Source organism: Cyclopterus lumpus, chromosome 22 (assembly GCF_009769545.1).
Source record: "Cyclopterus lumpus isolate fCycLum1 chromosome 22, fCycLum1.pri, whole genome shotgun sequence".
In the NCBI taxonomy this organism is placed as follows: Eukaryota; Metazoa; Chordata; class Actinopteri; order Perciformes; family Cyclopteridae; genus Cyclopterus; species Cyclopterus lumpus.
The window spans coordinates 20,528,543-20,556,469 of record NC_046987.1 but is presented as its reverse complement, the minus strand read 5'-3'; the positions used below and the strand labels follow the sequence as shown (position 1 = coordinate 20,556,469).

The 27,927-nt window shown below is 44.8% G+C and overlaps 2 protein-coding genes across 2 annotated transcripts in view; both read right to left on the bottom strand.

Annotated features, from left to right (window-relative positions):
- Positions 1-879: 879 nt before the first annotated feature.
- On the bottom strand, positions 880-2,217 carry foxg1a (forkhead box G1a). The gene has a single exon (XM_034562859.1). It carries the CDS (start codon positions 2,215-2,217, stop codon positions 880-882), a length of 1,338 nt encoding a protein of 445 aa, XP_034418750.1.
- An 8,442-nt stretch (positions 2,218-10,659) lies between these two features.
- The window catches only part of sptbn5 (spectrin, beta, non-erythrocytic 5), a 59,135-nt gene continuing 41,867 nt past the window's right edge, over positions 10,660-27,927 (bottom strand). Inside the window, exons 70-80 of the mRNA XM_034563567.1 lie at positions 27,661-27,878; positions 26,880-27,069; positions 24,522-24,698; positions 23,670-23,777; positions 22,707-23,588; positions 22,540-22,608; positions 22,232-22,315; positions 22,023-22,114; positions 19,064-19,180; positions 11,643-11,827; positions 10,660-11,552 (exon numbers count right to left, since the gene is read on the bottom strand). Coding sequence (XP_034419458.1) covers positions 11,410-11,552; positions 11,643-11,827; positions 19,064-19,180; positions 22,023-22,114; positions 22,232-22,315; positions 22,540-22,608; positions 22,707-23,588; positions 23,670-23,777; positions 24,522-24,698; positions 26,880-27,069; positions 27,661-27,878 — 2,265 coding nt within the window. The 3' untranslated portion in view covers positions 10,660-11,409. The remainder of the gene's footprint in view (positions 11,553-11,642; positions 11,828-19,063; positions 19,181-22,022; positions 22,115-22,231; positions 22,316-22,539; positions 22,609-22,706; positions 23,589-23,669; positions 23,778-24,521; positions 24,699-26,879; positions 27,070-27,660; positions 27,879-27,927) is intronic.

Below are 27,927 nucleotides of genomic sequence, written 5' to 3'. Positions count from 1 at the left end.
AAACCGATTCTTTGGTCTATGAAAATGTACATGAACAGTTTCAAAAAAAAATAACTGGTAAATGAAGGAATGGAGAAGCGGCCTCGGGACTTTTAAATTTAAAAGAAATACACATTTCACATTTTTAAAAAAAATGTAGTGAAATTAAAAAAAAGAAATGTTTTAATCCGCCGCTTTCCTTCTGACCCGCATGAGACCTGATAATACTGCAGACATGCGGGTTAGTATTATTATTATTATTATTATTATTATTATTTTAACCGGTTTGGGTTTTTTTTTTAAATCTCAAAAATAAAAACTATTTTAAATACACATTCTCTAAAAAAAAAAAGTAACGCCTCCTCCGACAACAACAGACACATCAGCCTCATCCTCCGCGTGGTTATTACTATTTTTTTTAGCTCAGGTCACATTGCACGTCGCTGACTGACATTATTATACAGAGACAAACCCGGACACTTATAATAACAGACATTATGTACACAGAAAGTAAAAACTGCAGGAGGAGATGGAGCAGAAGAAGAAGAAGAAGAAGAAGAAGAAGAGATAATAATAATAACAATAATAATATTAAAAAAAATACCTGGAAACTTCAGCGCTGCTTTCTGCGAGTTTCTCTGCTGCTCTTTTTTTGTTTTTGTTTTGCAGTTTAAGCCTCTCCTCTTTTTTTCTATAGTAGGTAGTTTATAATAATTTTGTATTTTTTTGTTGTTGGTTTTTTTTTACAATGTAAATGTTCAGTGTAAAATGTTCCAACTTACAGTTCCAGTCATTTTACGGTTTTTCACTCCTTCGGGGGTGGAATGGGGAGGATGGATGGGTGAGGCTGGGGGGGCCGGGTGGGGGGGGGGGGGGGGGGGGGGGTAGGGTTTCGGGGTGTTAGTGTATAAGCGGGTTGGAGGTCGAACCCTGGTTTTGATGCGTAAAATAGTCAGACAAACCTCCGGAAAGTCCTGAGGAGAAGGCCGGCAGAGAGCCGGAGAGAGTCGGCCTCAGAGAGTCACATTGCAGCGAGGAGGCGGACGGAGCCTGCGGGGAATTGGAGGCCGAAGCCCGGGCGGCCTGCAAGGAAGCGCCGGAGTGAGCGCTCATGGACGGGTGCGGCACGTGGGGGAAAAAGTAGCTGGTCTGCCCGGACAGCAGGTTGACCGAGCACGGGTTGAGGGAGTACGTGGCCCCGGAGCAAGGCACGGAGAGGCCGCAGGGCACCGCCGAGGCCGCCAGGGCCGCCGCCGTCAGGTGGTGCGTCGCGTACGGTAGATCCCCGCCGACCAGCCGGTCCATGCTGAGCCCGTTGGAGGACGGGAACGACGAGTGGCTGTTGCTCATGTTCTGCGTGAGCATGGTGCTGTACGACATGGGGTGACCCGGGTAGCCCGGGGAGGTCCCGTTGTAGCCCAGGGCGCCGCCGGCCCGCGGGTGGTGCAGGGAGAGGAAGGGGGACATGGGCCAATACAGGGAGCCGGCGCGGTCCATGAAGGTCAGCCCGGAGGTCAGCCGGGCACCCCGCTTGAAGGCCAGCTTGGCCCGGGACGTGGTGGACCGCCGCCGCAGCTTCCCGGTGGTGCCGCCGATGAAGACGTCGTCGCTGCTGGGGTCCAGCATCCAGTAGTTCCCCTTCCCCGGGTCGTCGTAGTGCCGCGGCACCTTCACGAAGCACTTGTTCAAGCTCAGGTTGTGCCGGATGGAGTTCTGCCAGCCCTGCTTGTTCTCCCGGTAGTACGGGAAGTTCTTCATGATGAACTCGTAGATGCCGTTGAGGGTGAGCCTCTTCTCGGGGCTCTGCCGGATCGCCATCATGATCAGCGCGTTGTAGCTGAACGGGGGCTTTTCGTACTTGCCGCTCTTCTTCTCTCCGTCCTTCCCCCCGGCGCCGCCGTCCCCGTCCTTGCCGTCCTTGCCCTCCTTCTTCTCCTCCTGCTGCTGCTTCTCCTTCTCGTCCGGGCAGCTCTCCTGGCTCGACGAGTCGCTCTTCGGATCCGCTTTCCCGTCGGGCTGCGCGGCCGGGAGAGGCGCCTTCTGCTCGGCTTCGTCCGCGCCGCCGCCGCCGCCGGGCCGGTGGATGTGGTGGTGGTGGTGGTTCTGGTGGTGCTGCTGCTGCTGCTGGGTCTGGTGGTTGTTGTTGTCGTTTTGCACGGCCTCCGGCACCAAACTGTTTATACTGAACGACGATTTGGGAATCATTTTCACCTCTTTGCGCTCTCCCATATCCAACATCACCGGGCAATGAGGGGGGAAAATGGCAACGAGCAGGAGCGACGCACACAGCTGGGTTTCAATCTGTCCGGTCTGTGCACGCGAACCAGGACGGGGAGGAAGGAAGGGGGGAACGATAGGAAGAAAGAAAGTATAGCCCAACAAACTATTTCATGTTCGGTTTGGGGAGAAAAGAGGAAACACACACACACACACAACACACATGTACACACACATCGATAGGAGACAGATAGCTGCAATTAATTAGGGAGCCGCAGCCACTAAAGCAAGTCAAAAACATTGGTTGGACCTTTCCAGTTCTCAGCCAACCAGGGGGACATTAGTATTAAATATTAAGGCTTCCTCTGCGCGCTCAGCCAATCAGGGCGCTCGGGGAAACACACACACACACACACACACACACACACACACACACACACACACACACACACACACACACACACACACCGATGCCGGGGCCCGCTGCAAAAAGTGCCCAACACGAGGAGTGTTTTTAAAAAAAAGATGTTGTCTGTCTTATTGAGTCTTGAAAAAAATAAAAAAAATAAAGTGATCAAAATAAACCTGAAAATCCGTCGGAATGAATTTGTATTTTTTCCTCCTGAAGCGAAACGTTTGTTTATGTTGAAACTTTTGAGTCTGCGGCTCACATTTCAGCCTCATTTTTAAAAAACGCACACACTTGGTTTATTCGATCAATTCCACGTTATTTAAAAATGTATAATTTTTTTCGTCATAATGTGTTTTTTCTGGAGGAAAAAAAAAATAAAAACTTGAGTGAAGCCGAGACTTCACTGAGACTTTTTGCAGCGTGGAAAACAAACTCCCCCCCCCCCCCCGCCTACTCCCTTCCTCCCCCCACCTACACTAAACCCGTCGCTGGAAAACACACACCGTGCATGCGTACACCCAAATCTCCTCATATTTAGACTCCTCCGATTCATATATTTTCCTCTTCTTCGTGTTCCAAACTGTTTACATGCAGAACTCACAGGGAAAATAAACAGAGGAGAGAGAGAAAGGGGGGGGGGGGGGGGGGGGGGGGTCCGGAGGGCACGCGGACACGGGCGGGACACGCGGAGGTGATTCGCGTGTCAGACTGAGCGGCTGCGGGCTGCGGCTCTTCTTCCGGAGACGCTCCTCTCGGTGCGTAAAGATGCGCGTAAAAAACGCGCACCGGAGAGGCGGAAAAACACGGCGTCTCGTGCCGGGGAGGTTCTGCGGGTTCCTCCCGGCGGCTTCGTGCCCGGAGGAGAACCTCACTCTGAGTGACTGGAGGAGGAGAGGAGAGGAGGAGAGGAGAGGAGAGGAGGAGAGGAGGAGAGGAGGAGAGGAGGAGAGGAGGAGAGGAGGCCGCGCGAGGAGACTTTAAAAAGGGAAACTAAACACCAATATGTTTTAGTTTTATTTACTGATGTTTATGAAAACATGACAATATTATTTATAACATCTGAAGGAAGATTGATTTTATATTTACAGCTGGATTTATTTCACTTTTTGGGGGGAAACATTTTTGACACATTACATTAAATCTGATGGTACTACCAAATACTGTGTCTGGTACTACTAGTACTACCACGATACCAGTACAAAGTACACCACCACTACTCCCTCGTGTACTTTAACACACACCGAGGTCACACATTCCGGTTTATTCTCGTTTATATTCACACGTTTATTCTAAAAGGCTGATTCCAGCTGATTTGTGACACAATCATTGTTTCACCTGTTTTATTTGTTTTCTGGGTTTTTTCTGCCGTGAAACTAAATTATCTTTAGAAGTTTACACACAAAAACATTTAATATGTAACCGAATAAATGAATAAAATGTGAATAATATTAAATACATCATAAACTGGATTATTGGAGTCTGAAATAAAGATCTCAGTCTTTATAAGATCTTTGCTCTGCGACTCTAATAATACTATCATAGTACTATTAGTGCTGCTGACAGTACTATCCAATAGTACACCACTATAGTACTAGTACTATATACACACTAGAGCATCTTTATACTAGTTATGAATCATGTTTTCAATGACATATCAGAATACTACAATTAGTAATAATTGCTACTAACAGTATTAGTACATATAAATGGTATTTTAACACGTGACCAAGAGGAATGTAAACACGTGACTGTAAATACATAAAAACCCTGATGCTCAAAATGTCTCTCAGATATTTTTTTATTATGAGGATGTTAAAATAAACACGACGTTTTGTATTCAGCTTCTATACTACTGAATACTACTACTGAATACTACTACTGAATACTACTACTGAATACTACCACCGAATACTACTAATACACCAGTATACTGAACACTGCTGCAGGTGCAGTACAGTTCCTGGTGACACAATGTGTAGTATAAGTACATCAATGGTACTGTTGTTACTATGCACTAGTGCTTATTACTGATATAATTGCTGCAGTGACTCTAACTTTTAATAAACATGTATAAATAAACATATAAACATGATTATTATCAGAAAGTAAAAAAAAAATAACTCGGCCAGTCCACCTTAAATGCTTTAACGTGAGACAGTCTTTTTAAAATCACAGAAAATCTCTTTAACGAACTAAATAATATATATTTGTATATGTACGCGTATGTATATATGTTTATCTCTGGATCCAAAGGACCTCCTGTCGGGATGTTTCCCCCCCGGAGGAGGCGCCGGAGGTCGGGGACCCGGAGCCGTGTTTTTACGCACCGAGACGCCGACGCTTCACTGGAGGGTTTGTTGTCTCTCAACAGCCTGAACTGCAGGTCTGAAGGGAAGCCTGCTGATAAATAATACAATTAATATTAAATAAGTATAATAATGAGACCGGCGGGGGGCGGAGCCAACGACTAAATACAACAATTTAAGAAACCAAGTGGTTTTATTTCAGTTTGGAGTTGTTGTTTTTAAGAGGAATGCATTTTTAAAATATCATCTTGTGTGTTTTTCTCTGAACGTGTTCAAGTTGTTGTTCCTTTATGATTCTTCTTTCCGGTTTTATTTATTCATTCTCCATTTTAGTCTGTAAAAGATGTATTCCCATGTATTGTTGTCATCGTGGTGTTTTAAGGGGAGGTGTGAGTTTACTGCTCGTTTGAACGGTGTAAATAATAATTAAATGAAGTTATCATCGAGCATTAGTAGTCCGAGCACTGAAATAAAGACATAAACAATCATAATTCAGTTGGAGAACTCAAAGCACGACTCGTGGCGGACTGTTGGGGCTCTTCGGGGAACAAAAAGGAGGTTGTATGTCATCTCAAAGTTTAAGGAATGAACCCAAGGAAAATAATTAATTAATTAATAAACAATAATAAAACCAAATATTCCGTCCGCGCGGTGAATTTCATTGCGTCCTGAATCCATTTTGAGGAATAATGTTTGTCCTTTTTTTTTTTTTTTTTAAACCAAGCTTTTATTTTGATGGGGTAGTTTTTTTTGTTTGTTTGTTTGTTTGTTTGTTTGTCAGCTTCTCTGTTGTTCACTGATCTAAACATACTGATTGTTTGTTTGTTATTAGTTTCCTCACAGGAGCTGAAGATCGGAGCGGAGTCTGGACCGTCAACCGGATCTGCTTGTGTACATAGTGTGCGCGTGCGTGTGTGCGCGCGTGTGGGCTCTGCAGCATCCAAACAGGACTGAGGAAGAAGAAGAGGAGGAAGAGGAAGAAAACGCATCACCCGTCCAGCCTCCTGAAACAAACAGGTGTGTTTCAACGTGTTTCACCTGCAGCTTCGTCGTTTCCGGTTTGAACCATTAAAACCAGAAGCAGGAGAGAAGTGAAGCTTCTGATGGTCAGGAAAGAAACCACGTGATGGAAAGAAGCACATGTGGAATTAAAAAAAGGAAGAAGCAGGATTTCCTTTTATTTATGGGACAAATAAAAACAGACTGAGATCATTTTTTAACCTCCATATTAAACCAGAAAGAGGCGACGCGTGTTCTTATTGGTCAACAACTCGCGAGTTAAAGTTCATTTCCTTCTGAATCGTGCACGCGCGGCGCAGCGCGTGTGAGAGAGGGTCGTCTCTCTTTTGATTGGTCCCCTCAGACCCCAAAACCAGACTCCTAAAACACACAGATGCACAAAATGTGCCTCTTTGTTGTTGTTGTTGTTGTTGTTGTTGTTGTTGTTGTTGCTGTGACATCAAACCGGAAACCAGATTTAAACATATAATTTAATAAAATAATGCAGAAAACATTTACCCGAAGCTCCACAAAGTTAAGTCGATTTATACTTTGTGTGATGGATTTATTTTGTGTTATAATTATAATTATAAACATATATATATATATTTGGGTGGAAAAGAGGATTTTTTTTTGGACCTCCGTCATAATTAACATCTCCAGACACCAGAAGTGAATGTTGGTTCTATTTTCATGTTCTTGAAACTTAGAACCGCGTTTCGTTCAATCTTTGAAGCCGATCAGAGGAGTGTCGAAGCACTAAGGGGTTCTAGGCGTTCTGCAAGGGATATGTGAGGATTCTTAAGGGGGTCCTAAGTGGTTTGTTAAGGTGTTGTTCCCAAGTCACATCTGATGTTATTAAGGGGTTCCCAGCGGACCTTAACGGGTTCCTTACGTTGTTAAAGAGGTGCCACTGGATCTTGATTGTCTGTTCCGGGTGTTTTGAGGGGACTTTAAGGGTGCTATGGGTAATTAAGGGGATTCCTTTGGTGTCTTTAATGGTTCCAGAAGTGCTTCTTAGTTTTTTTTAGGTTCTTGGGGATGTTCCACTGGGTCTTTACAAGGTTTGTAAAAGGTTCCTATACGTTCCTAAAATCAGTTTTATGGGGCCTTTGAGTTGTGAAATGAGTTCTTAAGGGGATTCAAGGATTGAGGGTGTTTCAGGGTTCCTTTAAGGGATCTTAAAACGGTTCCAGCAGCAGTTTCTTTTGGTTCTGAAGTATGAGTTTAAAAATACATTGATAAGAGATTTTGTGGTTCTTTAACAGTTTCCGGCAGCCCTTAAGGAGTTCCTTAGGTGCGTAAGGGGGTTGCAGAGTGGAGTTCATAAGGGGGTTCTAAGGTGTTCCAGGAATGTTAAGGGGTATTGTTGGTTCTCAAGAAGCATTTTAATGTCTTCCGGGGGTATTAAGGGTTCATAATGACTTCCGGGGTGTGTTATTTCAAGGAGGTTCCAGAGGTTCTTAAGGGGCTTTGGTGGGTTGTTAAGGGGATTATTTGGGGGTTCCAGCAGCCTTGAAAGGTTTTCAGGGGTTATTAAGGGGCTTTGGTGGGTCGTTAAGGGGATTCTTTGGGGGTTCCAGCAGCCTTGAAAGGTTTTCAGGGGTTCTTAAGGGGCTTTGGTGGGTCGTTAAGGGGATTCTATGGGGGTTCCAGTAGCCTTCAAAGGTTTTATGGGGTTCTTAAGGGGCTTTACTGGTTCTTGAGGGATATCTTGAGGTGTTTGGGGGCTCTAATGGGGCAACAGGGATTAAAGGACTCTTTAAAGACGAAGTGCAGGTTTCTAAATGGGCTTCGGGACTTCGTCCTATTTTCACGTTTGGTGTCTTGAACCCGAACAGAACCTCGTTGAGTTGATTTCAGGAACCGGAACCTTCCTCCTGCTTTCAGCTGTGACCTTTGACCCCCGTCCTGTCTGAGGAGCTTCAGGGAGAACTGGATCATGAAGGCTGATAATCTGACGACTGATTCCTCAACCAACAGCCTCAGTTTTAGTTTTATTGTCGTTGGTATTATTACTATTTTTATTATTATTATTACATTATTGTTGTTGGTATTATTATTATCACTATTATTGTTGTTGGTATTATTATTATCACTATTATTGTAGTTATTGTTTAATATTACTATTATCGTTATTACTATTGTGTATTATTGTTAATACTGTTATTACTATTGTTTATTATTATTAATACTGTCATTATCATCATCATAATGTTTATCATCAGCTTTAAGGGCGGAAGGGAAGTTGTGAGCAAATAAATCAGAGGGCTCGACAGCAGAGGACAGAGGGCGCCTCCCAGCGGCGGAAACAGGAACTACATCATCACCGATATAAATATCTGATCGATTTATTTAAACTTTTGATCTTCGATCGTTCCTAAAGTGATCTGTGTTTTCGTTTGTATTTGATATCTGGAGGAACAAAAACATTAAAATCGGAATGAATAATTATACAAACTTCAATTATTCGATAAACATTCAACTTTAGAGACGTTTTTATGTCAGAGATGTATTTAAAAGTATATCCAGTAAATGTACTAATATCAGTAAATATTTAAATACACGTTTGTGAATAAAAACAGATGAACCCGTTCGACTTTTCTCCTTTAAATAAAATCTTTCATATTAACCTCATATTTCACTTATCTGTTATTTCCTGATAATAAATCAGATTATTTCTGTCGAAGCGGACGAATTGTTTCTTCATCATGAAAACAAACGGATTTAAATATTACATTAAAGTTTATTTAACCTAAAATGATCAAGAGTAAAACAAATTTAAAAAAAATTGTAAACCACCATTAAAATAAGAAAAATGTTTTAAAGAGATCAATAATAATCACTTTATAGTCACCGGTATATGTGTCCTCCCTCTGTGACGTCATCCTCCACGCGTCGAAAACAAACTGCTTTTTAATAAACATTCACATTTAAATATATATATATATATTTTTAATCTTCCTTTGGCTGCATCAATAAAAATGAACTTCTCATTTTTTTTTAAAGGTTCAATTGGAGAGAAAATATATTGTTTTTCTTTTAAGAACCGGAACAAAATAACATGTTTATCTAAGTAACATCGGTTTATTTTATTTTATTTCATGCAACCAAATAAATAAATGACGAAATGTCTGCAGCAGAAAGCAGCTGGAGATTCAAGAATAATACAAATTCTCAAATAAAATAAAAATAAAATGTCAATTTCCTTTAAATCGAATCGGCCCAGTGAAGCATTGAACACATGGAACTGGTTGAACTGGTTGAACTGGTTTTCTTTCTCTAATAACCAGACGGGTTTGTGTCTCCTGCTGCTTTCGGTTCTGTCTCCGTGAGCTGAATGCTGAAGGAGGAATCAGACGGAGGCCCGGAGGGACAAAAAGGTGTCCAACACACCGACAGTCACCGGAAACAGTGAAGCTGACGGTCACTGGGTGCAAGTTAGAGATGATGCGGAATTAAAGCTTTAAAACCCTTAAGTTTCACCTTTTAATTTGCCCTTAAATGTGCATTCAATGACGCTAACAGTCGGAAGACTTTATGGTTTATATCATTATTATTTATACCAGTATTATTTTACTGTTTTCTTCTTATTTCCCTAAATTGTTTTTTTTCGTCATTTATCGAATACAAAGAAGATTTAAACTTATTAAAAAATATATTTATATATATAAAAGATTACGCTTTGATATGAAAATAAAATGCATATTATTGTAATAATATATATTATATTACAGTAATGTCATAATTTCTTTATTAGGGTATTGTGATTATTTTATTTTTTTTAAATGGTGTGTTTCACGTGTCAAAATTACGTATTTTGCACCAAACTTTGATGTTGAAGTTGTGAAATCAACAAAACACCGACGCGCGAGGAACGTCCTCTGATTATGAAATAAAAAGTGAGAGAAGAGGAAGAGGAAGAGGAAGAGGAAGCGGCTTCCTGCAGCAGACAACAAGAAGGGAGTCATTATCCGAGGTGCGCCGCGGGGTTAATGGTTCAATCGATGGACATGAACCCCGGAGCCGGACGATCAGCGGCTGGAGCCCGCAGGCTCCGCCCGGAGAGACGCGTTAGTGCGGCGACAGCGACGCCGTGCGGCGAAGGGAAGAACTGCACGTCAGCAGGATGTACCGTACTACTAGGACTACTACTAGTACTAATACATGGCAAAATACTATGTTAGAGTACCGGTACTACCTCCACACAGTTAAATACTATGTTAGAGTACCGGTACTACCTCTACAGAGTTAAATACTATGTTAGAGTACAAGTACTACCTCCACACAGTTAAATACTATGTTAGAGTACCGGTACTACCTCTACAGAGTTAAATACTATGTTAGAGTACAAGTACCTCTACTACACGGCTAAATACTATGTTAGGGTACAAGTACCACTACTACACGGTTAAATACTATGTTAGAGTACAAGTACCTCTACTACACGGCTAAATATTATGTTAGGGTACCAGTACCACTACTACATGGTTAAATACTATGTTAGAGTACAAGTACCTCTACTACACAGTTAAATACTAAATACAACAGACAAGAAAAACACAATAAAAGTATCAAAAACATGAACAATAGATGTGGCTATTACCAGCACCGATCAATAGATCGATGAACCGATGGGTTATTGATCACATGACAAGCACAGCTCTCTGAGAGGAAGTCAAATGAAGCAGGAAGTCGACGAGGAAACGGGGAAAAATATTTAATCAAAAACATTCAGTGCAGTAAAAATCCAGTTTTTAGTCTCACGGTAATCAATACAAGGATCAGTAGTTAATACACAATAACAAAGAGCGTCCTAATCGATGACGTCACGTGTTCACAGAGTCGGCTCGTCTCAAAGACTCTCAATCAATCGCTTCAATTGGATTTAATTTACCCCGAAAAAAAAAAGAAAACTTGAACCCCCGACGTGACTCTTCATAGGAACCGATCGACTTATTGATCGGAACTGAATGGAGCCTGACGGGGTTTTTGGATTCGTTTACTCGTCAATAAATAGACAAGAGGTTTGTTTTCGTGAAACCCCACAAAAAAAAGTTACAGCTGTTGAAGCTTTTAATAAAACTCTTCACAAATTAAGAAGATGGGAGATCAAACTTATTGATTTCAGATCGGTTTACTCCTCGACCAGGATTGATTTGATCATCTTATTGATTATTGATTATAGTCTCCAAGTTTTATTTATTTTATTACTTTCTGGTTTTTGATTTACATGTTTTTTATGATTCATTTTGGTATTTTATTTTGATTATTCTAATAAAATAATTTCAAGCTAATGATCTGCGTTCTAGCTCGTCAATGGGTTCTGCATGTTCTGTGAGGCACTTAAATAAAAGCACTTTATCGTTAGCATTATTTTTTACTTTTGTCGTCTGTTTTATATTCATTGTTGTTTTTAAAAAGGTGCAATTCAAATCATTTGAATGCACCATTTGGCTTCCCATAATAAAAAGGAAAGTGACGGTCAGTAAAGCTTTACTTCTTAATGAAAAACTTCCTGAAGACGCTCCTCCTCGACTTGCCGCCGCCGTCTTCTGGTAGCTGGGGGGTCACGGTGGGGGGGTCCTGGGCGTCGGGCGGTGGAGGAGCAGGCCCGGAAGGGGGCGGGGCCTCAGTACCTGCAGCGAGCAGGAGATCACAGAGAGTCGTCGACGCTCACCCGACGAACTGGTCGTTGAACAACGTGCTAACGTGCTGCGTCGTCTCACCTGCGGTCGGGACCCCCCCGTCCTCGGGGTAGCGGTGCTTGTTGTAGTACGTGTGGGGGGGTTTGGGGGGAGGCTGCCCCTCGGCGGACGACTGCCTCTCCACGCTCTCGGCTCTGCTGGTGGAGGCGGAGTCATCCGGAGCCTCGGCCAACTTCTCCAAACTCACGTTGACCGACGACGCTCTCCTAAAGAAACAAGCTAGCGATTTTAGCCCCAGCGCTAACATCGCCCGACTGACGTCGGGAAGTAAACGAGAAACCACAATCAATACTTATATACGTCTATGGTGTCGACCTGTCAATCATCTTGTAGCCCCGCCCCTAAAGCATCCCCTGCTTTATGTTTTTTTTTACTCTAAATGACCATAATTTACTAAATGAACATCACGCTGTATTGAAGAAGACTTGAAACTAGAGATTGAGACCAAAAACTAATGTTTACAATGTTTACTGAGGGAATAAATCAAGAGAAGTAGAGTCATTTATATAGACTTCTATACAACCAGAGGAGTCGCCCCCTGGTGGTCAGGAGAGAGAATGCAGCTTTAACACATGAAGCATAGACTTCTATACAACCAGAGAAGTCGCCCCCTGGTGGTCAGGAGAGAGAATGCAGCTTTAACACATGAAGCATAGACTTCTATACAACCAGAGGAGTCGCCCCCTGGTGGTCAGGAGAGAGAATGCAGCTTCAACACATGAAGCATAGACTTCTATACAACCAGAGGAGTCGCCCCCTGGTGGTCAGTAGAGAGAATGCAGCTTTAACACAAGAACCACAGACTTCTATACAACCAGAGGAGTCGCCCCCTGGTGGTCAGGAGAGAGAATGCAGCTTTAACACATGAAGCATAGACTTCACTTTTCAGTACCGGTTGAGCTTTGTCTTTTTCAGAATAACGGCAAAAAAACCAGAATATTAAAGAATGCTAAAACCTTTTTTATGCTTCCACAGCTGTCAAACAAACAAAACTCTCCTGCAGAAATCATTTCATGAATGTCCTTCAGCTGCGTTTCCTCTGCAGACCAAACCAGGCGACAGCTGAATGGCCCCGCGGCTGCGTCCTGCGTGTTTCCTCCCCGCTGAATGTAATTCAGCTTGTCAAAGTATCTCCGGCAGGGAGGTTCGATTCTCTGGCCTCTCGCCCACCTGAGCGGTGCACAGTGTGAGCAGGTGAGGTGTGAAAGTCAAATTACCTGACGCAGTGTGAAGGAAAACCACTTCAGTCTGAGACTCCATCAAACACTTTTAGCGGCTGACGTCCGGTTTGAGTCCAAACCCCCCAAAAAAATATAAAAACGAGTCACGAAACGCTATTGTGTCCGTGTTAGTTTAAAAAAAAAAAAAATCTGTTAAATCCTTCAGGAATAAAATGACAGCCAGGACACAATATTGATGAATCAAACCTGAATACTCATAAGTCGTACCTTATTCTGAGGTTTTCATGACGTATTTAAAGTAGTTCCTGCACAGCTCATGATTTAGTCACGACATCTGTTTTAAAGACTTTTATACGCTCTTAAATATTCAAAAAATTCTATATTTCTTTCGAGCAGAAACGTGTCAACAACATTGTTGTTGTTCTAAACACCGCGAAAGATTTCATGCACAGACTTCTTCATAAGAAGCGGAAGTTGGTTTGTGGACGTTTCGACGCCTTCGAGTTCGCCATCTTGTTTTCGTTTTGCAACCAGTGAACAGGAAGTGACCGTGTCAAAGTAAAGTGTCAAAGTAAAGTGTCAAAAGTAAAGTGTCAAAGTAAAGTGTTTAAAGTAAAGTGTCAAAAGTAAAGTGTCAAAGTAAAGTGTCTAAAGTAAAGTGTCAAAGTAAAGTGTCAAAAGTAAAGTGTCAAAGTAAAGTGTTTAAAGTAAAGTGTCAAAAGTAAAGTGTCAAAGTAAAGTGTTTAAAGTAAAGTGTCAAAAGTAAAGTGTCAAAGTAAAGTGTCTAAAGTAAAGTGTCAAAAGTAAAGTGTCAAAGTAAAGTGTCTAAAGTAAAGTGTCAAAGTAAAGTGTCTAAAGTAAAGTGTCAAAAGTAAAGTGTCAAAAGGACACTTGCGAGCGATGCGTTCAGGAACCTCCTGAACGCATCGCTCTCTCTCTTCCGGTAAGCGTATTGCATCACTTCCGGTTGCCAGCTTAGCAGCTCGCGATGTTTTCTTCTCCCCCTCCCGCTCCCTCTTGCTCAGAGTGTCTCATGTATAGCTATTCCTCTGCCTCTCTTAATGATAACGGTACATGCAACAAGTGTAGTTCATTTGCTGGTTGGAGGCAGTTCTAAGTGGGTTAGATGCACGGCTCCGCACCATCGAAGCTCAGACAGTTACGCTAGTTAGCTCGCCACCCCCCATAGCCGGCGCGGGGCCTTTAGCTTTAGCCTCTGTTAGCTGTCCCCCGACAGCCCCCGAGCAGCCGGATGGCTGGGTGACTGTTCGAAGGGGTTTTAAGTCTAAACAGAAGCCCTCTGAGCACCACCAACCTCTTCACGTTTCGAACCAGTTTTCCCCACTCAGCGACGCACCCGCTGAGAAACCCACTCTGGTTATAGGTAGCTCCATAGTCAGAAACGTGAAGATAGGGAAGCCAGGGACCAAAGTCATATGCATCCCGGGGGCCAGAGCGGGCGACATTGAATCTTGTTTAAAACTGCTGGCTAAAGATGAGCGTAGTTACAGTAAGATTATAATACACGCCGGCGGTAATGACTCCCGACTGCGGCGGTCGGAGGTCACTAAAATTAATGTGGAATCGGTGTGTACTTATGCCAAGACAATGTCGGACACCGTAGTTTTCTCTGGCCCTCTCCCCAATCTGATTAATGATGACATGTATAGCCGCATGTCGTCGTTCAACCGCTGGTTGTCCAGGTGGTGCCCAGCAAACAATGTGGGCTACATAGATAACTGGCAGACTTTCTGGGGAAAGCCTGATCTGATGAGTCGAGACGGCATTCATCCCACTTGGGATGGAGCGCGTCTCATTTCTGCGAACATGGCGAAGTTGATTAACAGACTTAATCCATGACCCAGAGTTCAGATCAGGAAGCAGAAGCAGAGTTGTAGTCTTCCACCCTTCTCTGCTCTTCCATTCGAGCAGTTACCCACCCTTAAGCTTAACTCTATAGAGACTGTGTCTGTCCCACGGCCACTTAAATTAATTAAATCAAAAGTAACCAGAAGAGGAGTCATACAAAATAACCTCATACAGGTTAACATCACTACTGCCACAGTGCAACAAAAGAAGATAATTAAATGTGGACTCCTAAATATTAGATCTCTGTCATCTAAAGCTGTATTAGTAAATGATTTAATATCAGACAATCACATTGATTTATTGTGTCTTACTGAAACCTGGCTGAGGCATGACGAATATGTCAACCTAAATGAATCAACTCCTCCAAGTCATATTAATACTCACATTCCTCGAGGCACCGGCCGAGGAGGTGGAGTAGCAGCCATCTTTGACTCAAGCCTATTAATGAATCCTAAACCTAAACTAAACTACAACTCATTTGAAAGCCTTGTTCTTAGTCTTTCACATCCAACCTGTAAAACATTACAGCCAATTCTATTTGTTATACTGTACCGGCCACCAGGTCCATATTCAGAATTTATATCTGAATTTTCTGAGTGTTTATCAAGTTTAGTCCTTAAAACTGATAAGGTTATTATTGTAGGAGATTTTAATATTCATGTGGATATTGACAATGATTGCCTTAGTACTGCATTTATCTCATTGTTGGACTCGATTGGCTTCTGTCAGAGAGTACAGAAACCCACTCACTGCTTTGGCCACACCCTCGACCTTGTTCTTACATATGGCATTGACATTGAGCATTTGGAGGTCTTCCCACAGAACCCTCTTCTGTCAGACCATTACCTCATAACTTTTGAGTTTATACTCCCCGAGTATACACCGTTAGTCAAAAGTTTCTACACCAGATGTCTAACTGACAGTGCTGTAGCTAAATTTATAGAAGCGATTCCTTCTGCATTTGATTCAATACCACGTCTCAATGTGACGGAGGACTCCTGTGCTAACTTTAGTCCGTCCCAGATTGATCATATTGTCGATAGTGCTACAGGCTCACTGAGAATGACACTAGACTTGATAGCCCCACTGAAGAAAAAGACAGTGAGGCAAAGGAGGTTTGCTCCCTGGTAGAACCCTCAGACCCGCAACCTAAAGCAAACTTCACGAAAGCTTGAAAGCATATGGCGTTCCACCAATCTGGAAGAATCACGCTTAGTTTGGCGAGATAGTCTTAAAACATATAAAAAGGCTCTCCGTAATGCCAGAGCAGCCTATTACTCATCAATAATAGAGAAAAATAAGAACAACCCCAGGGTTCTCTTTAGTACTGTAGCCAGGCTGACAGAGAGTCACAGCTCTGTGGAGCCGTGTATTCCTATAGACCTCAGTAGTAATGACTTCATGAACTTCTTCAATGAAAAGATTTTAACTATTAGAGGCAAGATTGATGCTCTCTTGCCCTTAACTACTACCGATCTGTCATCAAGAGGAGTGGCCTTGGAAACGGCTGTATGCCCTGGTGTATATTTGGATAGCTTTTCTCCCATTAACCTAGACCAATTGTCCTCAATGGTTTCTACTTCTAAACCGTCTACCTGTCTCTTAGACCCCATCCCAACGAGGCTGCTTAAAGACGTGTTGCCTTTAATTGGCACCTCTCTGCTGGATATTGTTAATGTGTCTTTGCTAACAGGCCATGTAACACATTCCTTCAAAGTAGCTGTAATTAAACCTCTCCTGAAAAAGCCCACTCTTAATCCAGAGGTGTTGGCTAACTACAGACCAATCTCTAACCTTCCCTTCCTCTCTAAGATCCTTGAGAAAGTAGTCGCAAATCAGTTGTGCGACTTCCTACATCAGAATAGTTTATTTGAGGAATTTTTTAGTCAGGATTTAGAAAACACCACAGCACAGAGACAGCACTGGTGAAAATTACAAATGACCTCCTAATTGCATCAGATAAAGGACTCATCTCCGTACTGGTATTATTAGACCTTAGTGCTGCGTTCGACACCATTGATCATGACATCCTATTACAGAGACTGGATCAGTCGATTGGCATTTCAGGTACCGCACTAAGTTGGTTTAAATCCTATTTATCAGATCGATCTCAATTTGTATTTGTAAACGATGAAGCCTCAATGACCACCAACGTTAATCAAGGAGTTCCACAAGGTTCTGTGCTTGGACCAATTTTATTTACCTTATATATGCTTCCTTTGGGCAATATTATCAGGAAACACTGCATAAACTTTCATTGCTATGCAGACGATACTCAATTATATCTATCGATCAAACCAGAGGAGACCAACCAGCTCGCTAAAATTCAAGAATGTCTTAAAGACATAAAAACATGGATGACCTGCAACTTCCTGATGTTAAACTCAGACAAAACTGAAGTTATTTTACTCAGCCCTGAACACCTCAGAGATCAATTATCTGGTGATGTGGTTTCTGTAGATGGCATTTCCCTCGCATCCAACACCACTGTAAAGAATCTAGGCGTTATCTTTGACCGAGACTTGTCCTTTAACTCCCACGTTAAGCAAATCTCAAGGATTGCATTTTTTCATCTACGTAACATTTCAAAAATCAGGCACATCTTGTCTCAAAAAGATGCAGAAAAGCTGGTTCACGCGTTTGTTACTTCCAGACTAGATTACTGCAACTCCTTATTATCAGGCTGCCCTAATAAGTCTCTTAAATCCCTCCAGTTGATCCAGAATGCTGCAGCTCGTGTACTTACAAAAACTAAGAAAAGAGATCACATTACTCCTGTATTAGCTGCGCTGCACTGGCTCCCTGTAAAATCAAGAATCACATTTAAAATTCTTCTCCTCACCTACAAAGCCTTGATTGGTGATGCACCATCATATCTTAAGGAGCTTGTAGTACCATATTGCCCCACTAGAGAGCTGCGCTCACTAAATGCGGGGCTACTTGTGGTTCCTAGAGTCCTAAAAAGTAGGATGGGAGCAAGAGCCTTCAGTTATCAAGCTCCTCTTTTATGGAACCAGCTTCCACTTTCAGTCCGGGAGGCAGACACAGTCACCTCATTCAAGAATAGACTTAAGACTTTCCTGTTTGATAGTGCTTATAGTTAGGGCTGAATCAGGTTTGCCCTGGTCGAGCCCCTTGATATGCTGCTATAGGCTTATAGGCTGCTGGGGGATGTTTTAGGATACACTGAGCACCTCTCTCCTCTTCTCTCTCTCCTTATGGATACATTTACATCTCTCCATTGCACCTTATTAACTCTGCTTCCTCCCCGGAGTCGTTGTGACTTCACGTCTCATAGGGTCCATTGGACCTGGAGATGTCTGATGCCTGGTGAGCCGGCCTCCCACCTTGGCCCTGCTGATGCCCCGCCCCCTCCTCTCTACCTCCTTCTGTTTCATGGATTGGAGTTCCATTCATACATTGTCATATTCATGTAATGTGTTTATGTAACTTTGTAAATGCTGTTCATTCTGTACACATGACATCTATTGCTTCTGTCCATCCGGGCAGAGGGATCCTCCTCTGTTGCTCTCCTGAAGGTTTCTTCCCTTTTTTCCCTGTGAAAGGTTATTTTTGGGGAGTTTTTCCTGATTCGATGTGAGGTCCTGGGACAGGGATGTCGTATGTGTACAGATTGTAAAGCCCTCTGAGGCAAATTTGTAATTTGTGATATTGGGCTATACAAAATAAACTGAATTGAATTGAATTGAAAAAGTAAAGTGTTTAAAGTAAAGTGTTTAAAGTAAAGTGTCAAAAGTAAAGTGTCAAAAGTAAAGTGTCAAAGTAAAGTGTCTAAAGTAAAGTGTTTAAAGTAAAGTGTCAAAGTAAAGTGTCAAAGTAAAGTGTCAAAGTAAAGTGTCAAAGTAAAGTGTCAAAAGTAAAGTGTCAAAGTAAAGTGTCAAAGTAAAGTGTTTAAAGTAAAGTGTTTAAAGTAAAGTGTTTAAAGTAAAGTGTCAAAGTAAAGTGTTTAAAGTAAAGTGTTTAAAGTAAAGTGTTTAAAGTAAAGTGTCAAAGTAAAGTGTCAAAGTAAAGTGTTTAAAGTAAAGTGTCAAAGTAAAGTAAAGTGGCCCCGACATCAAGCTCAACCTTCAATTGGATGTTTTCTTTCTTTAAAAACAGGATTTAGAATAATTTGTGCTCTGAATGACAATTTGTTTGTTTGTTTTGTCTCTTTTGTGATATTATCTTTTGTTGTTGTTTTAAGCTCTTTGTAATTTTTTGTTTTTTTAAGTCTAATATCTGTGTTTTTATTTGGTGTTTGTGTGAAACTTTTACGCTGCCATTTTCGCTAGGACCTCTTTAGAATCTTAAAAGAATATATAAACCCCTGCCGAGTGTGTGTGTGTGTGTGTGTGTGTGTGTGTGTGTGTGTGTGTGTGTGTGTGTGTGTACCCTGAGTCGTCGGAGTCGCTGCTGGTAGATTCAGAACAGTTTTGAAGCTTCTTCACCCAAAGCAGCTGCATTTCTCTGCTGGACGCTGAAAACAGGTACTGACTGCCGTCCTCCAGTCTAACACACACACAGCACACAAGTGTAAACACACACACACACACACAGGTAAACACAACACACAAGTAACCACAACACACACAGGTAACCACAATACACAGGTAAACACAACACACAAGTAACCACAACACACACAGGTAACCACAATACACAGGTAAACACAACACACAAGTAACCACAACACACACAGGTAACCACAATACACAGGTAAACACAACACACAGGTAAACACAACACACAGGTAACCACAATACACACAGGTAAACACAACACACAGGTAAACACACGTAACCACAACACACACACAGGTAAACACAGCACACAGGTACATACAGCACACAGGTAAAGACACGTAACCACAACACACACAGGTAAACACAACACACAGGTAAACACAGCACACAGGTAAACACAGCACACAGGTAAACACACGTAACCACAACACATACAGGTAAACACAGCACACAGGTAAACACAACACACACAGGTAAACACAGCACACAGGTAAACACAGCACACAGGTAAACACAGCACACAGGTAAACACAACACACAGGTAAACACAGCACACAGGTAAACACAACACACAGGTAAACACAGCACACAGGTAAACACAGCACACAGGTAAACACAACACACAGGTAAACACAGCACACAGCTAAACACAACACACAGGTAAACACAGCACACAGGTAAACACACGCACACAGGTAAACACACACACACACACACACAGGTAAACACAGCACAGGTAAACACAACACACACACACACACACACACACAGGTAAACACAACACACAGGTAAACACACACACACACACAGACAGGTAAACACAGCACACAGGTAAACACACACACACAGACAGGTAAACACAACACACACAGGTAAACACAACACACACAGGTAAACACACACACACACACACACACACAGGTAAACACAGCACACAGGTAAACACAGCACACAGGTAAACACAGCACACAGGTAAACACAACACACAGGTAAACACAGCACACAGGTAAACACAACACACAGGTAAACACAGCACACAGCTAAACACAACACACAGCTAAACACAACACACAGGTAAACACAGCACACAGGTAAACACAACACACAGGTAAACACAGCACACAGCTAAACACAACACACAGGTAAACACAGCACACAGGTAAACACACACACACACACACACAGGTAAACACAGCACAGGTAAACACAACACACACACACACACACACACACAGGTAAACACAACACACAGGTAAACACACACACAGACAGGTAAACACAGCACACAGGTAAACACACACACACAGACAGGTAAACACAACACACACAGGTAAACACAACACACACAGGTAAACACACACACACAGGTAAACACACATACACACACACACACACACACACACACACAGGTAAACACAACACACAACACACACAGGTAAACACAACACACACACAGGTAAACACACACACACACAGACAGGTAAACACAGCACACAGGTAAACACACACACACAGACAGGTAAACACAACACACAACACACACACAGGTAAACACAACACACACACAGGTAAACACACACACACACAGGTAAACACACACACACACACACAGGTGAACACAACACAGACAGGTAAACACACACACACACACACAGGTAAACACAGCACACAGGTAAACACACATACACACACACACACACAGGTAAACACAACACACAGGTAAACACACACACACACACACACAGGTAAACACAGCACACAGGTAAACACACACACACACACACACACAGGTAAACACAGCACACACACAGGTAAACACAGCACACAGGCTAACACACACACACACACAGGTAAACACAGCACACAGGTAAACACACACACACACACACACACAGGTAAACACACACACAGGTAAACACAGCACACAGGCTAACACACACACACACACAGGTAAACATAGCACACAGGTAAACACAACACACAGGCTAACACACACACACACACAGGTAAACATAGCACACAGGTAAACACAACACACAGGTAAACACAGCACACACACAGGTAAACACAGCACACAGGCTAACACACACACACACACAGGTAAACATAGCACACAGGTAAACACAACACACAGGTAAACACAGCACACACACAGGTAAACACAGCACACAGGTAAACACACACACAGGTAAACACAACACACAGGTAAACACAGCACACACACAGGTAAACACAGCACACAGGTAAACACAGCACACACACAGGTAAACACAGCACACAGGTAAACACAGCACACACAGGTAAACGAACACACACACACACACAGGTAAACACAACACACACACACAGGTAAACACAACACACAGGTAAACAGGTAAAAACACACACACACACAGGTAAACATAGCACACAGGTAAACACACACACAGGTAAACACAACACACAGGTAAACACAGCACACACAGGTAAACACAGCACACAGGTAAACACAGCACACAGGTAAACACAGCACACACACACACACACACAGGTAAACACACACACACACACAGGTAAACACACACACACACACACACACACACACAGGTAAACACACACACACACACACAGGTAAACACACACACACACACAGGTAAACACACACACACAGGTAAACATAGCACACAGGTAAACACAGCACACACACAGGTAAACACAGCACACAGGTAAACACAGCACACACACACAGGTAAACACAGCACACAGGTAAACACAGCACACACACACAGGTAAACACAGCACACAGCTAACCACAACACACAGGTAACCACAAGGCGAATGGTTCTCACATGAGTCTGAAGGTGTTCTCCTTCCTCCTGTAGGAGGCGTTCTCTCTGCAAACGGCTCCGCCCACGCTGACAGGAGGCCACCTGGAGGACTTCTGAGGAAACAACATGGCGTCTCAGCGATGACATCATTAAAAAAGGGGGCGGATCTCTTTTTTAATAGACAGCCTACGATGTTCTGCCACAACGCGATACTCAAGGGCCGTCGGTACCTCGTCGGCAGCCGCCCGGTCCTTGAACAGGCCGAGCGTCTCTCCTTCCAGAACCGCAAACACCTCCTCCCAGTGCTCCAGACCCTGCAGCGGCCAATCACAGCGGGGACAACACACACCTGTCAGCCAATCGTCACACTGGACACGGAGGTGAAAGGCTTTCATGTTTAACATTTTGTTATGGATCTCTTAATTGAATAAGTGACCTTCAAGAGCTGGTTGACGATTTCTAAGCTGTCGGCCATGTTGAAATGTTTTCGTTTACTGTTTTTAAATGTACTCCTTTAACTGCACTCTGAACTTCTCACCTTGTTCCCTCCTTGTTTCAGTTTGATCTGCAGCGTCCCCTCCATCCTGATTGGCTGCTCGGCTGTCACCTGACAACGTCACAGAGAGAGCGACGACCAATCAGCTTTCAGTAATAACCACAAAGTTACGACAGCTGATATGAGAGAGAGAGAGAGAGAGAGATTACCTCTCTGTGGAAGTCGGCGTCTTCCTCCGTCACATCGTCTAACTTCCTGGTTCCCTGAGGAGGAGACGGAGGCCGCTCGCGTGCTGCAGGAGCGAGGTCAGCTGATGCCGTCTCCTCCTCTGTGATTGGTGCATCGGTCGCGGGGTCGGGTGGTGGAACCGGCTCAGCACCGGGAGCCTCGTCGTGGAGCTCGGCCCTCGTTGCGGGCGGAGGAGATTCGGGGGGAGAACGTATCTCTGCGACCGGAGGAGGAGGCGACGGCGACGGCGGCGGCTCGGTGGGAGCGACGAGCTCTCTGATTGGCGGAGCCGAGTCAGGCGGTGGGGCGGGGGAGGAGCTCCCGGGCTTTGGAGCCAGAGGAGGTTTGGATAGGGGACGACGGTATTTCTCAGGGGAGGAAGACGAGACAAAGGTTTGACGGGAGGAGGGAGGAGGAGACGGAGGAGTCTTGGGAGAGGAGGAGGGAGGAGGAGACGGAGGAGTCTTGGGAGAGGAGGAGGGAGGAGGAGACGGAGGATTCCAGGGAGAGGAGGAGTCCGGCGATGCTCTGAGGGGAGCGCCACCTGTTGGGCTCGGGCCAGCAGGAGGACTGCCGGCGTCTTCGTCCTCCTCCCGTTTCCCCCCGCCGGTACTGAAGTGTCTCCTGGAGAGGAGGTGCAGGGTCGGGCTAGTAGAGCTCGTTTTTCCGTCTAGCGTGGAGGAAATGACGAGTCTGCCGCTGACTCGACGGACGACATCTCTAGAGGAGGAGGATGAAGAGGAGGAGGAGGAGGAGGAAGAAGAGGAGTTCTTTGGATTCGACGGTTTGCTCTTCAGAGACGAAACTCTGGCCGGAGGTTTTCTGTCCTGAAGGTCGGAGCTTCCATCGACTCTCTTCTCCCTCTTGAGAGGAACAAAAGAAAAAAGTTCAGAGCAAAAAGAGAAAGAAAGCGTTCGTCGCCTCCAGAGAGCCGATGAACCGACCTGTGTTTTCTTCTTCTGTAGCGCGACGAAGCGGTCGCTCTGGGCCTGGATCATGGTCTCCAGGTCCTCCTGCCTCTTCAGGAGCTCCATCACATCCGACACAGAGTCCTGGAGGAACAAGAAGATCTTTAACACATGAAGCATAGACTTCTATACAACCAGAGGAGTCGCCCCCTGGTGGTCAGTAGAGAGAATGCAGCTTTAACACATGAAGCATAGACTTCTATACAACCAGAGGAGTCGCCCCCTGGTGGTCAGTGGAGAGAATGCAGCTTTAACACATGAAGCATAGACTTCTATACAACCAGAGGAGTCGCCCCCTGGTGGTCAGTGGAGAGAATGCAGCTTTAACACATGAAGCATAGACTTCTATACAACCAGAGGAGTCGTCCCCTGGTGGTCAGGAGAGAGAATGCAGCTTTAACACATGAAGCATAGACTTCTATACAACCAGAGGAGTCGCCCCCTGGTGGTCAGTAGAGAGAATGCAGCTTTAACACATGAAGCATAGACTTCTATACAACCAGAGGAGTCGCCCCCTGGTGGTCAGGAGAGAGAATGCAGCTTTAACACATGAAGCATAGACTTCTATACAACCAGAGGAGTCGCCCCCTGGTGGTCAGTAGAGAGAATGCAGCTTTAACACATGAAGCATAGACTTCCCTCTGAAGAACGGGTTTATAAAGGACTCAAACACTCGATGAACTAAACCCTCACAGACTCAAAGATCGAGGAGATCCAGATTGGGCCTCTACGTTTTCTGCTGACCGTGTTTGGTCATCAGCAGGCGAAACCTGCAATAACCCGACTTCCTGTTTCCTCCCGACCCTTTTGACCCTTTGACCTCCTCACCCCGAAGTCCTCGGCCGTCAGCGAGTTCTCGTAGGAGCTCAGCCAGCGCTCCGCCTGCTCCAGCTCCCTCTGCAGGAGGGAGATCTCCAGCTCCTCCTCGTACCGCCGCCTGGTCTCCTCCCAAACCTTCTCCACCCGCACCTCCATCTCCTCCAGCTCCCGCACGCGCTCCTCCACCTGAGGAGAGAGAGAGAGACGTCAGGAGAGAGAGAGAGAGAGACACGTCAGGAGAGAGAGAGAGAGAGAGAGGGACACACGTCAGGAGAGAGAGAGGGACATCAGGTGAGAGAGAGAGACGTCAGGTGAGAGAGAGAGACATCAGGAGAGAGAGAGAGAGAGACATCAGGAAAGAGAGAGAGAGACATCAGGAGAGAGAGAGAGAGACATCAGGAAAGAGAGAGAGAGACATCAGGAGAGAGAGAGAGAGACGTCAGGTGAGAGAGAGAGACGTCAGGTGAGAGAGAGAGACGTCAGGTGAGAGAGCGAGACATCAGGAGAGAGAGAGAGAGACATCAGGAAAGAGAGAGAGACATCAGGAGAGAGAGAGAGAGACGTCAGGTGAGAGAGAGAGACATCAGGAGAGAGAGAGAGACGTCAGGTGAGAGAGCGAGACATCAGGAGAGAGAGAGAGAGACATCAGGAAAGAGAGAGAGAGACATCAGGAGAGAGAGAGAGAGACGTCAGGTGAGAGAGAGAGACGTCAGGTGAGAGAGCGAGACATCAGGAGAGAGAGAGACATCAGGAAAGAGAGAGAGACATCAGGAGAGAGAGAGAGAGACGTCAGGTGAGAGAGAGACATCAGGAGAGAGAGAGAGACGTCAGGTGAGAGAGCGAGACATCAGGAGAGAGAGAGAGAGACATCAGGAAAGAGAGAGAGACATCAGGAGAGAGAGAGAGAGAGACGTCAGGTGAGAGAGAGACATCAGGCGAGAGAGAGAGAGACATCAGGAAAGAGAGAGAGAGATCAGGAGAGAGAGAGAGAGATCAGGAGAGAGAGAGAGAGAGACATCAGGAGAGAGAGAGAGACGTCAGGTGAGAGAGCGAGACATCAGGAGAGAGAGAGAGACATCAGGAAAGAGAGAGAGAGACATCAGGAGAGAGAGAGAGACGTCAGGTGAGAGAGAGAGACGTCAGGTGAGAGAGAGAGACATCAGGAGAGAGAGAGAGACATCAGGAGAGAGAGAGAGACATCAGGCGAGAGAGAGAGAGACATCAGGTGAGAGAGAGAGAGACATCAGGAAAGAGAGAGAGAGATCAGGAGAGAGAGAGAGAGAGACATCAGGAGAGAGAGAGACATCAGGAGAGAGAGAGAGACATCAGGAGAGAGAGAGAGAGACATCAGGAGAGAGAGAGAGACATCAGGAGAGAGAGAGAGACATCAGGAGAGAGACATCAGGAGAGAGAGAGAGAGACATCAGGAGAGAGACATCAGGAGAGAGAGAGAGACATCAGGAGAGAGAGAGAGAGACATCAGGAGAGAGAGAGAGACATCAGGAGAGAGAGAGAGACATCAGGAGAGAGGGAGAGAGACATCAGGAGAGAGAGAGAGAGACATCAGGAGAGAGAGAGAGAGACATCAGGAGAGAGGGAGAGAGACATCAGGAGAGAGGGAGAGAGACATCAGGAGAGAGGGAGAGAGACATCAGGAGAGAGACATCAGGAGAGAGAGAGAGACATCAGGAGAGAGAGAGAGAGACATCAGGAGAGAGACATCAGGAGAGAGAGAGAGACATCAGGAGAGAGAGAGAGACATCAGGAGAGAGGGAGAGAGACATCAGGAGAGAGAGAGAGAGACATCAGGAGAGAGAGAGAGAGACATCAGGAGAGAGGGAGAGAGACATCAGGAGAGAGGGAGAGAGACATCAGGAGAGAGGGAGAGAGACATCAGGAGAGAGAGAGAGACATCAGGAGAGAGAGAGAGAGACATCAGGAGAGAGACATCAGGAGAGAGAGAGAGACATCAGGAGAGAGGGAGAGAGACATCAGGAGAGAGAGAGAGGCATCAGGAGAGAGGGAGAGAGACATCAGGAGAGAGAGAGAGACATCAGGAGAGAGGGAGAGAGACATCAGGAGAGAGAGAGAGAGACATAAGGAGAGAGGGAGAGAGACATCAGGAGAGAGAGAGAGACATCAGGAGAGAGGGAGAGAGACATCAGGAGAGAGAGAGAGACATCAGGAGAGAGAGAGAGAGACATCAGGAGAGAGAGAGACGTCAGGTGAGAGAGAGAGACGTCAGGTGAGAGAGAGAGACATCAGGAGAGAGAGAGACATCAGGTGAGAGAGAGAGACATCAGGAGAGAGAGAGACATCAGGAGAGAGAGAGACATCAGGAGAGAGAGAGGTGTGTGTGTTTCTGACCTCCGGGGACATGAAGTTCCCTCCCTCCACCAGGCTCCGCCCCTCCTCTTTGGCGGCCTGTGATTTGCTGAGCTGGCGGTCCATCTGGACGCGGTGCTCCTGGTGTTTCTTGAGGAGCTGCTCCGGGTCGCCTCCCTCCACGCTCAGCGCCTCCCCTCGAACCAGAGACAGCGTCTCCCTCAGCCAGGCCCTGAGACACGAGGACGGCACGTTTTATATTTTTATTTATTTATTTTTTCCTCTGCCGAACCGAGATTTGTTATCGTCCCTCCATCAGGAGATCGGCGGTTCGAGAACCTGCAGAGAGCTTACCAAAAATAACCAAAATGTGTGCGTAGTTGTCGATCATAAACTTTGTTTACTCGAGTATTTCTTTAAAAAGAACCGTTTACTTTTAATTTGAGCATGAAGCCTTGTGTGTGAAGTGTGTTTTGACCAGTTCTGGAAGAAGTACTCACTTCTTTTAAAGCAGTAAAAGCAGAAATACTACGACTGCATCCCATTTTTAAGTAAACTTAAAGTGAAACAAAGAGATATCCAGAATGTAAAAAAAACATTTGACTCTAATATGTGGAACTAATATTGCATGAAACAAGAATTTTGAACCTGGCTTAAACCAAAATTCAGATTTATGTTCTGGAAATATATTAAAGTCAGTGTATATTTAATTAAGGTAATGCCTCATTTGCATATTTCAACATAGATTTTCCAGAAAACCTAATGTCAGTAATCAACTGAGAAGCCTCGTGGTGACGGTTTCGTGGGGTTTCGTTGGACCTACATGAGCTCGGTCCAGTGGGCCAGGTACTTCTGCACGTCCTGGACCTGGTCCAGTCTGGCCCGGCGTTGGGAGGCCTTGTCCTGGATGCCGGTCCAGCAGCCCTCCAGCTCCTCCAGCCTCCGAGCGGTCGCCGCTCTGACGTGAGGCTGCCGTCTGCTCAGAGCCCGGCCCTCCTCTCGGCTCCTGGTGGCCTCCTCGGAGATCAGGACCAGGTCCCTCTGGTGAGACACGGGGACCTTTACGCAATGTTCTGATCCTTTTATTCTT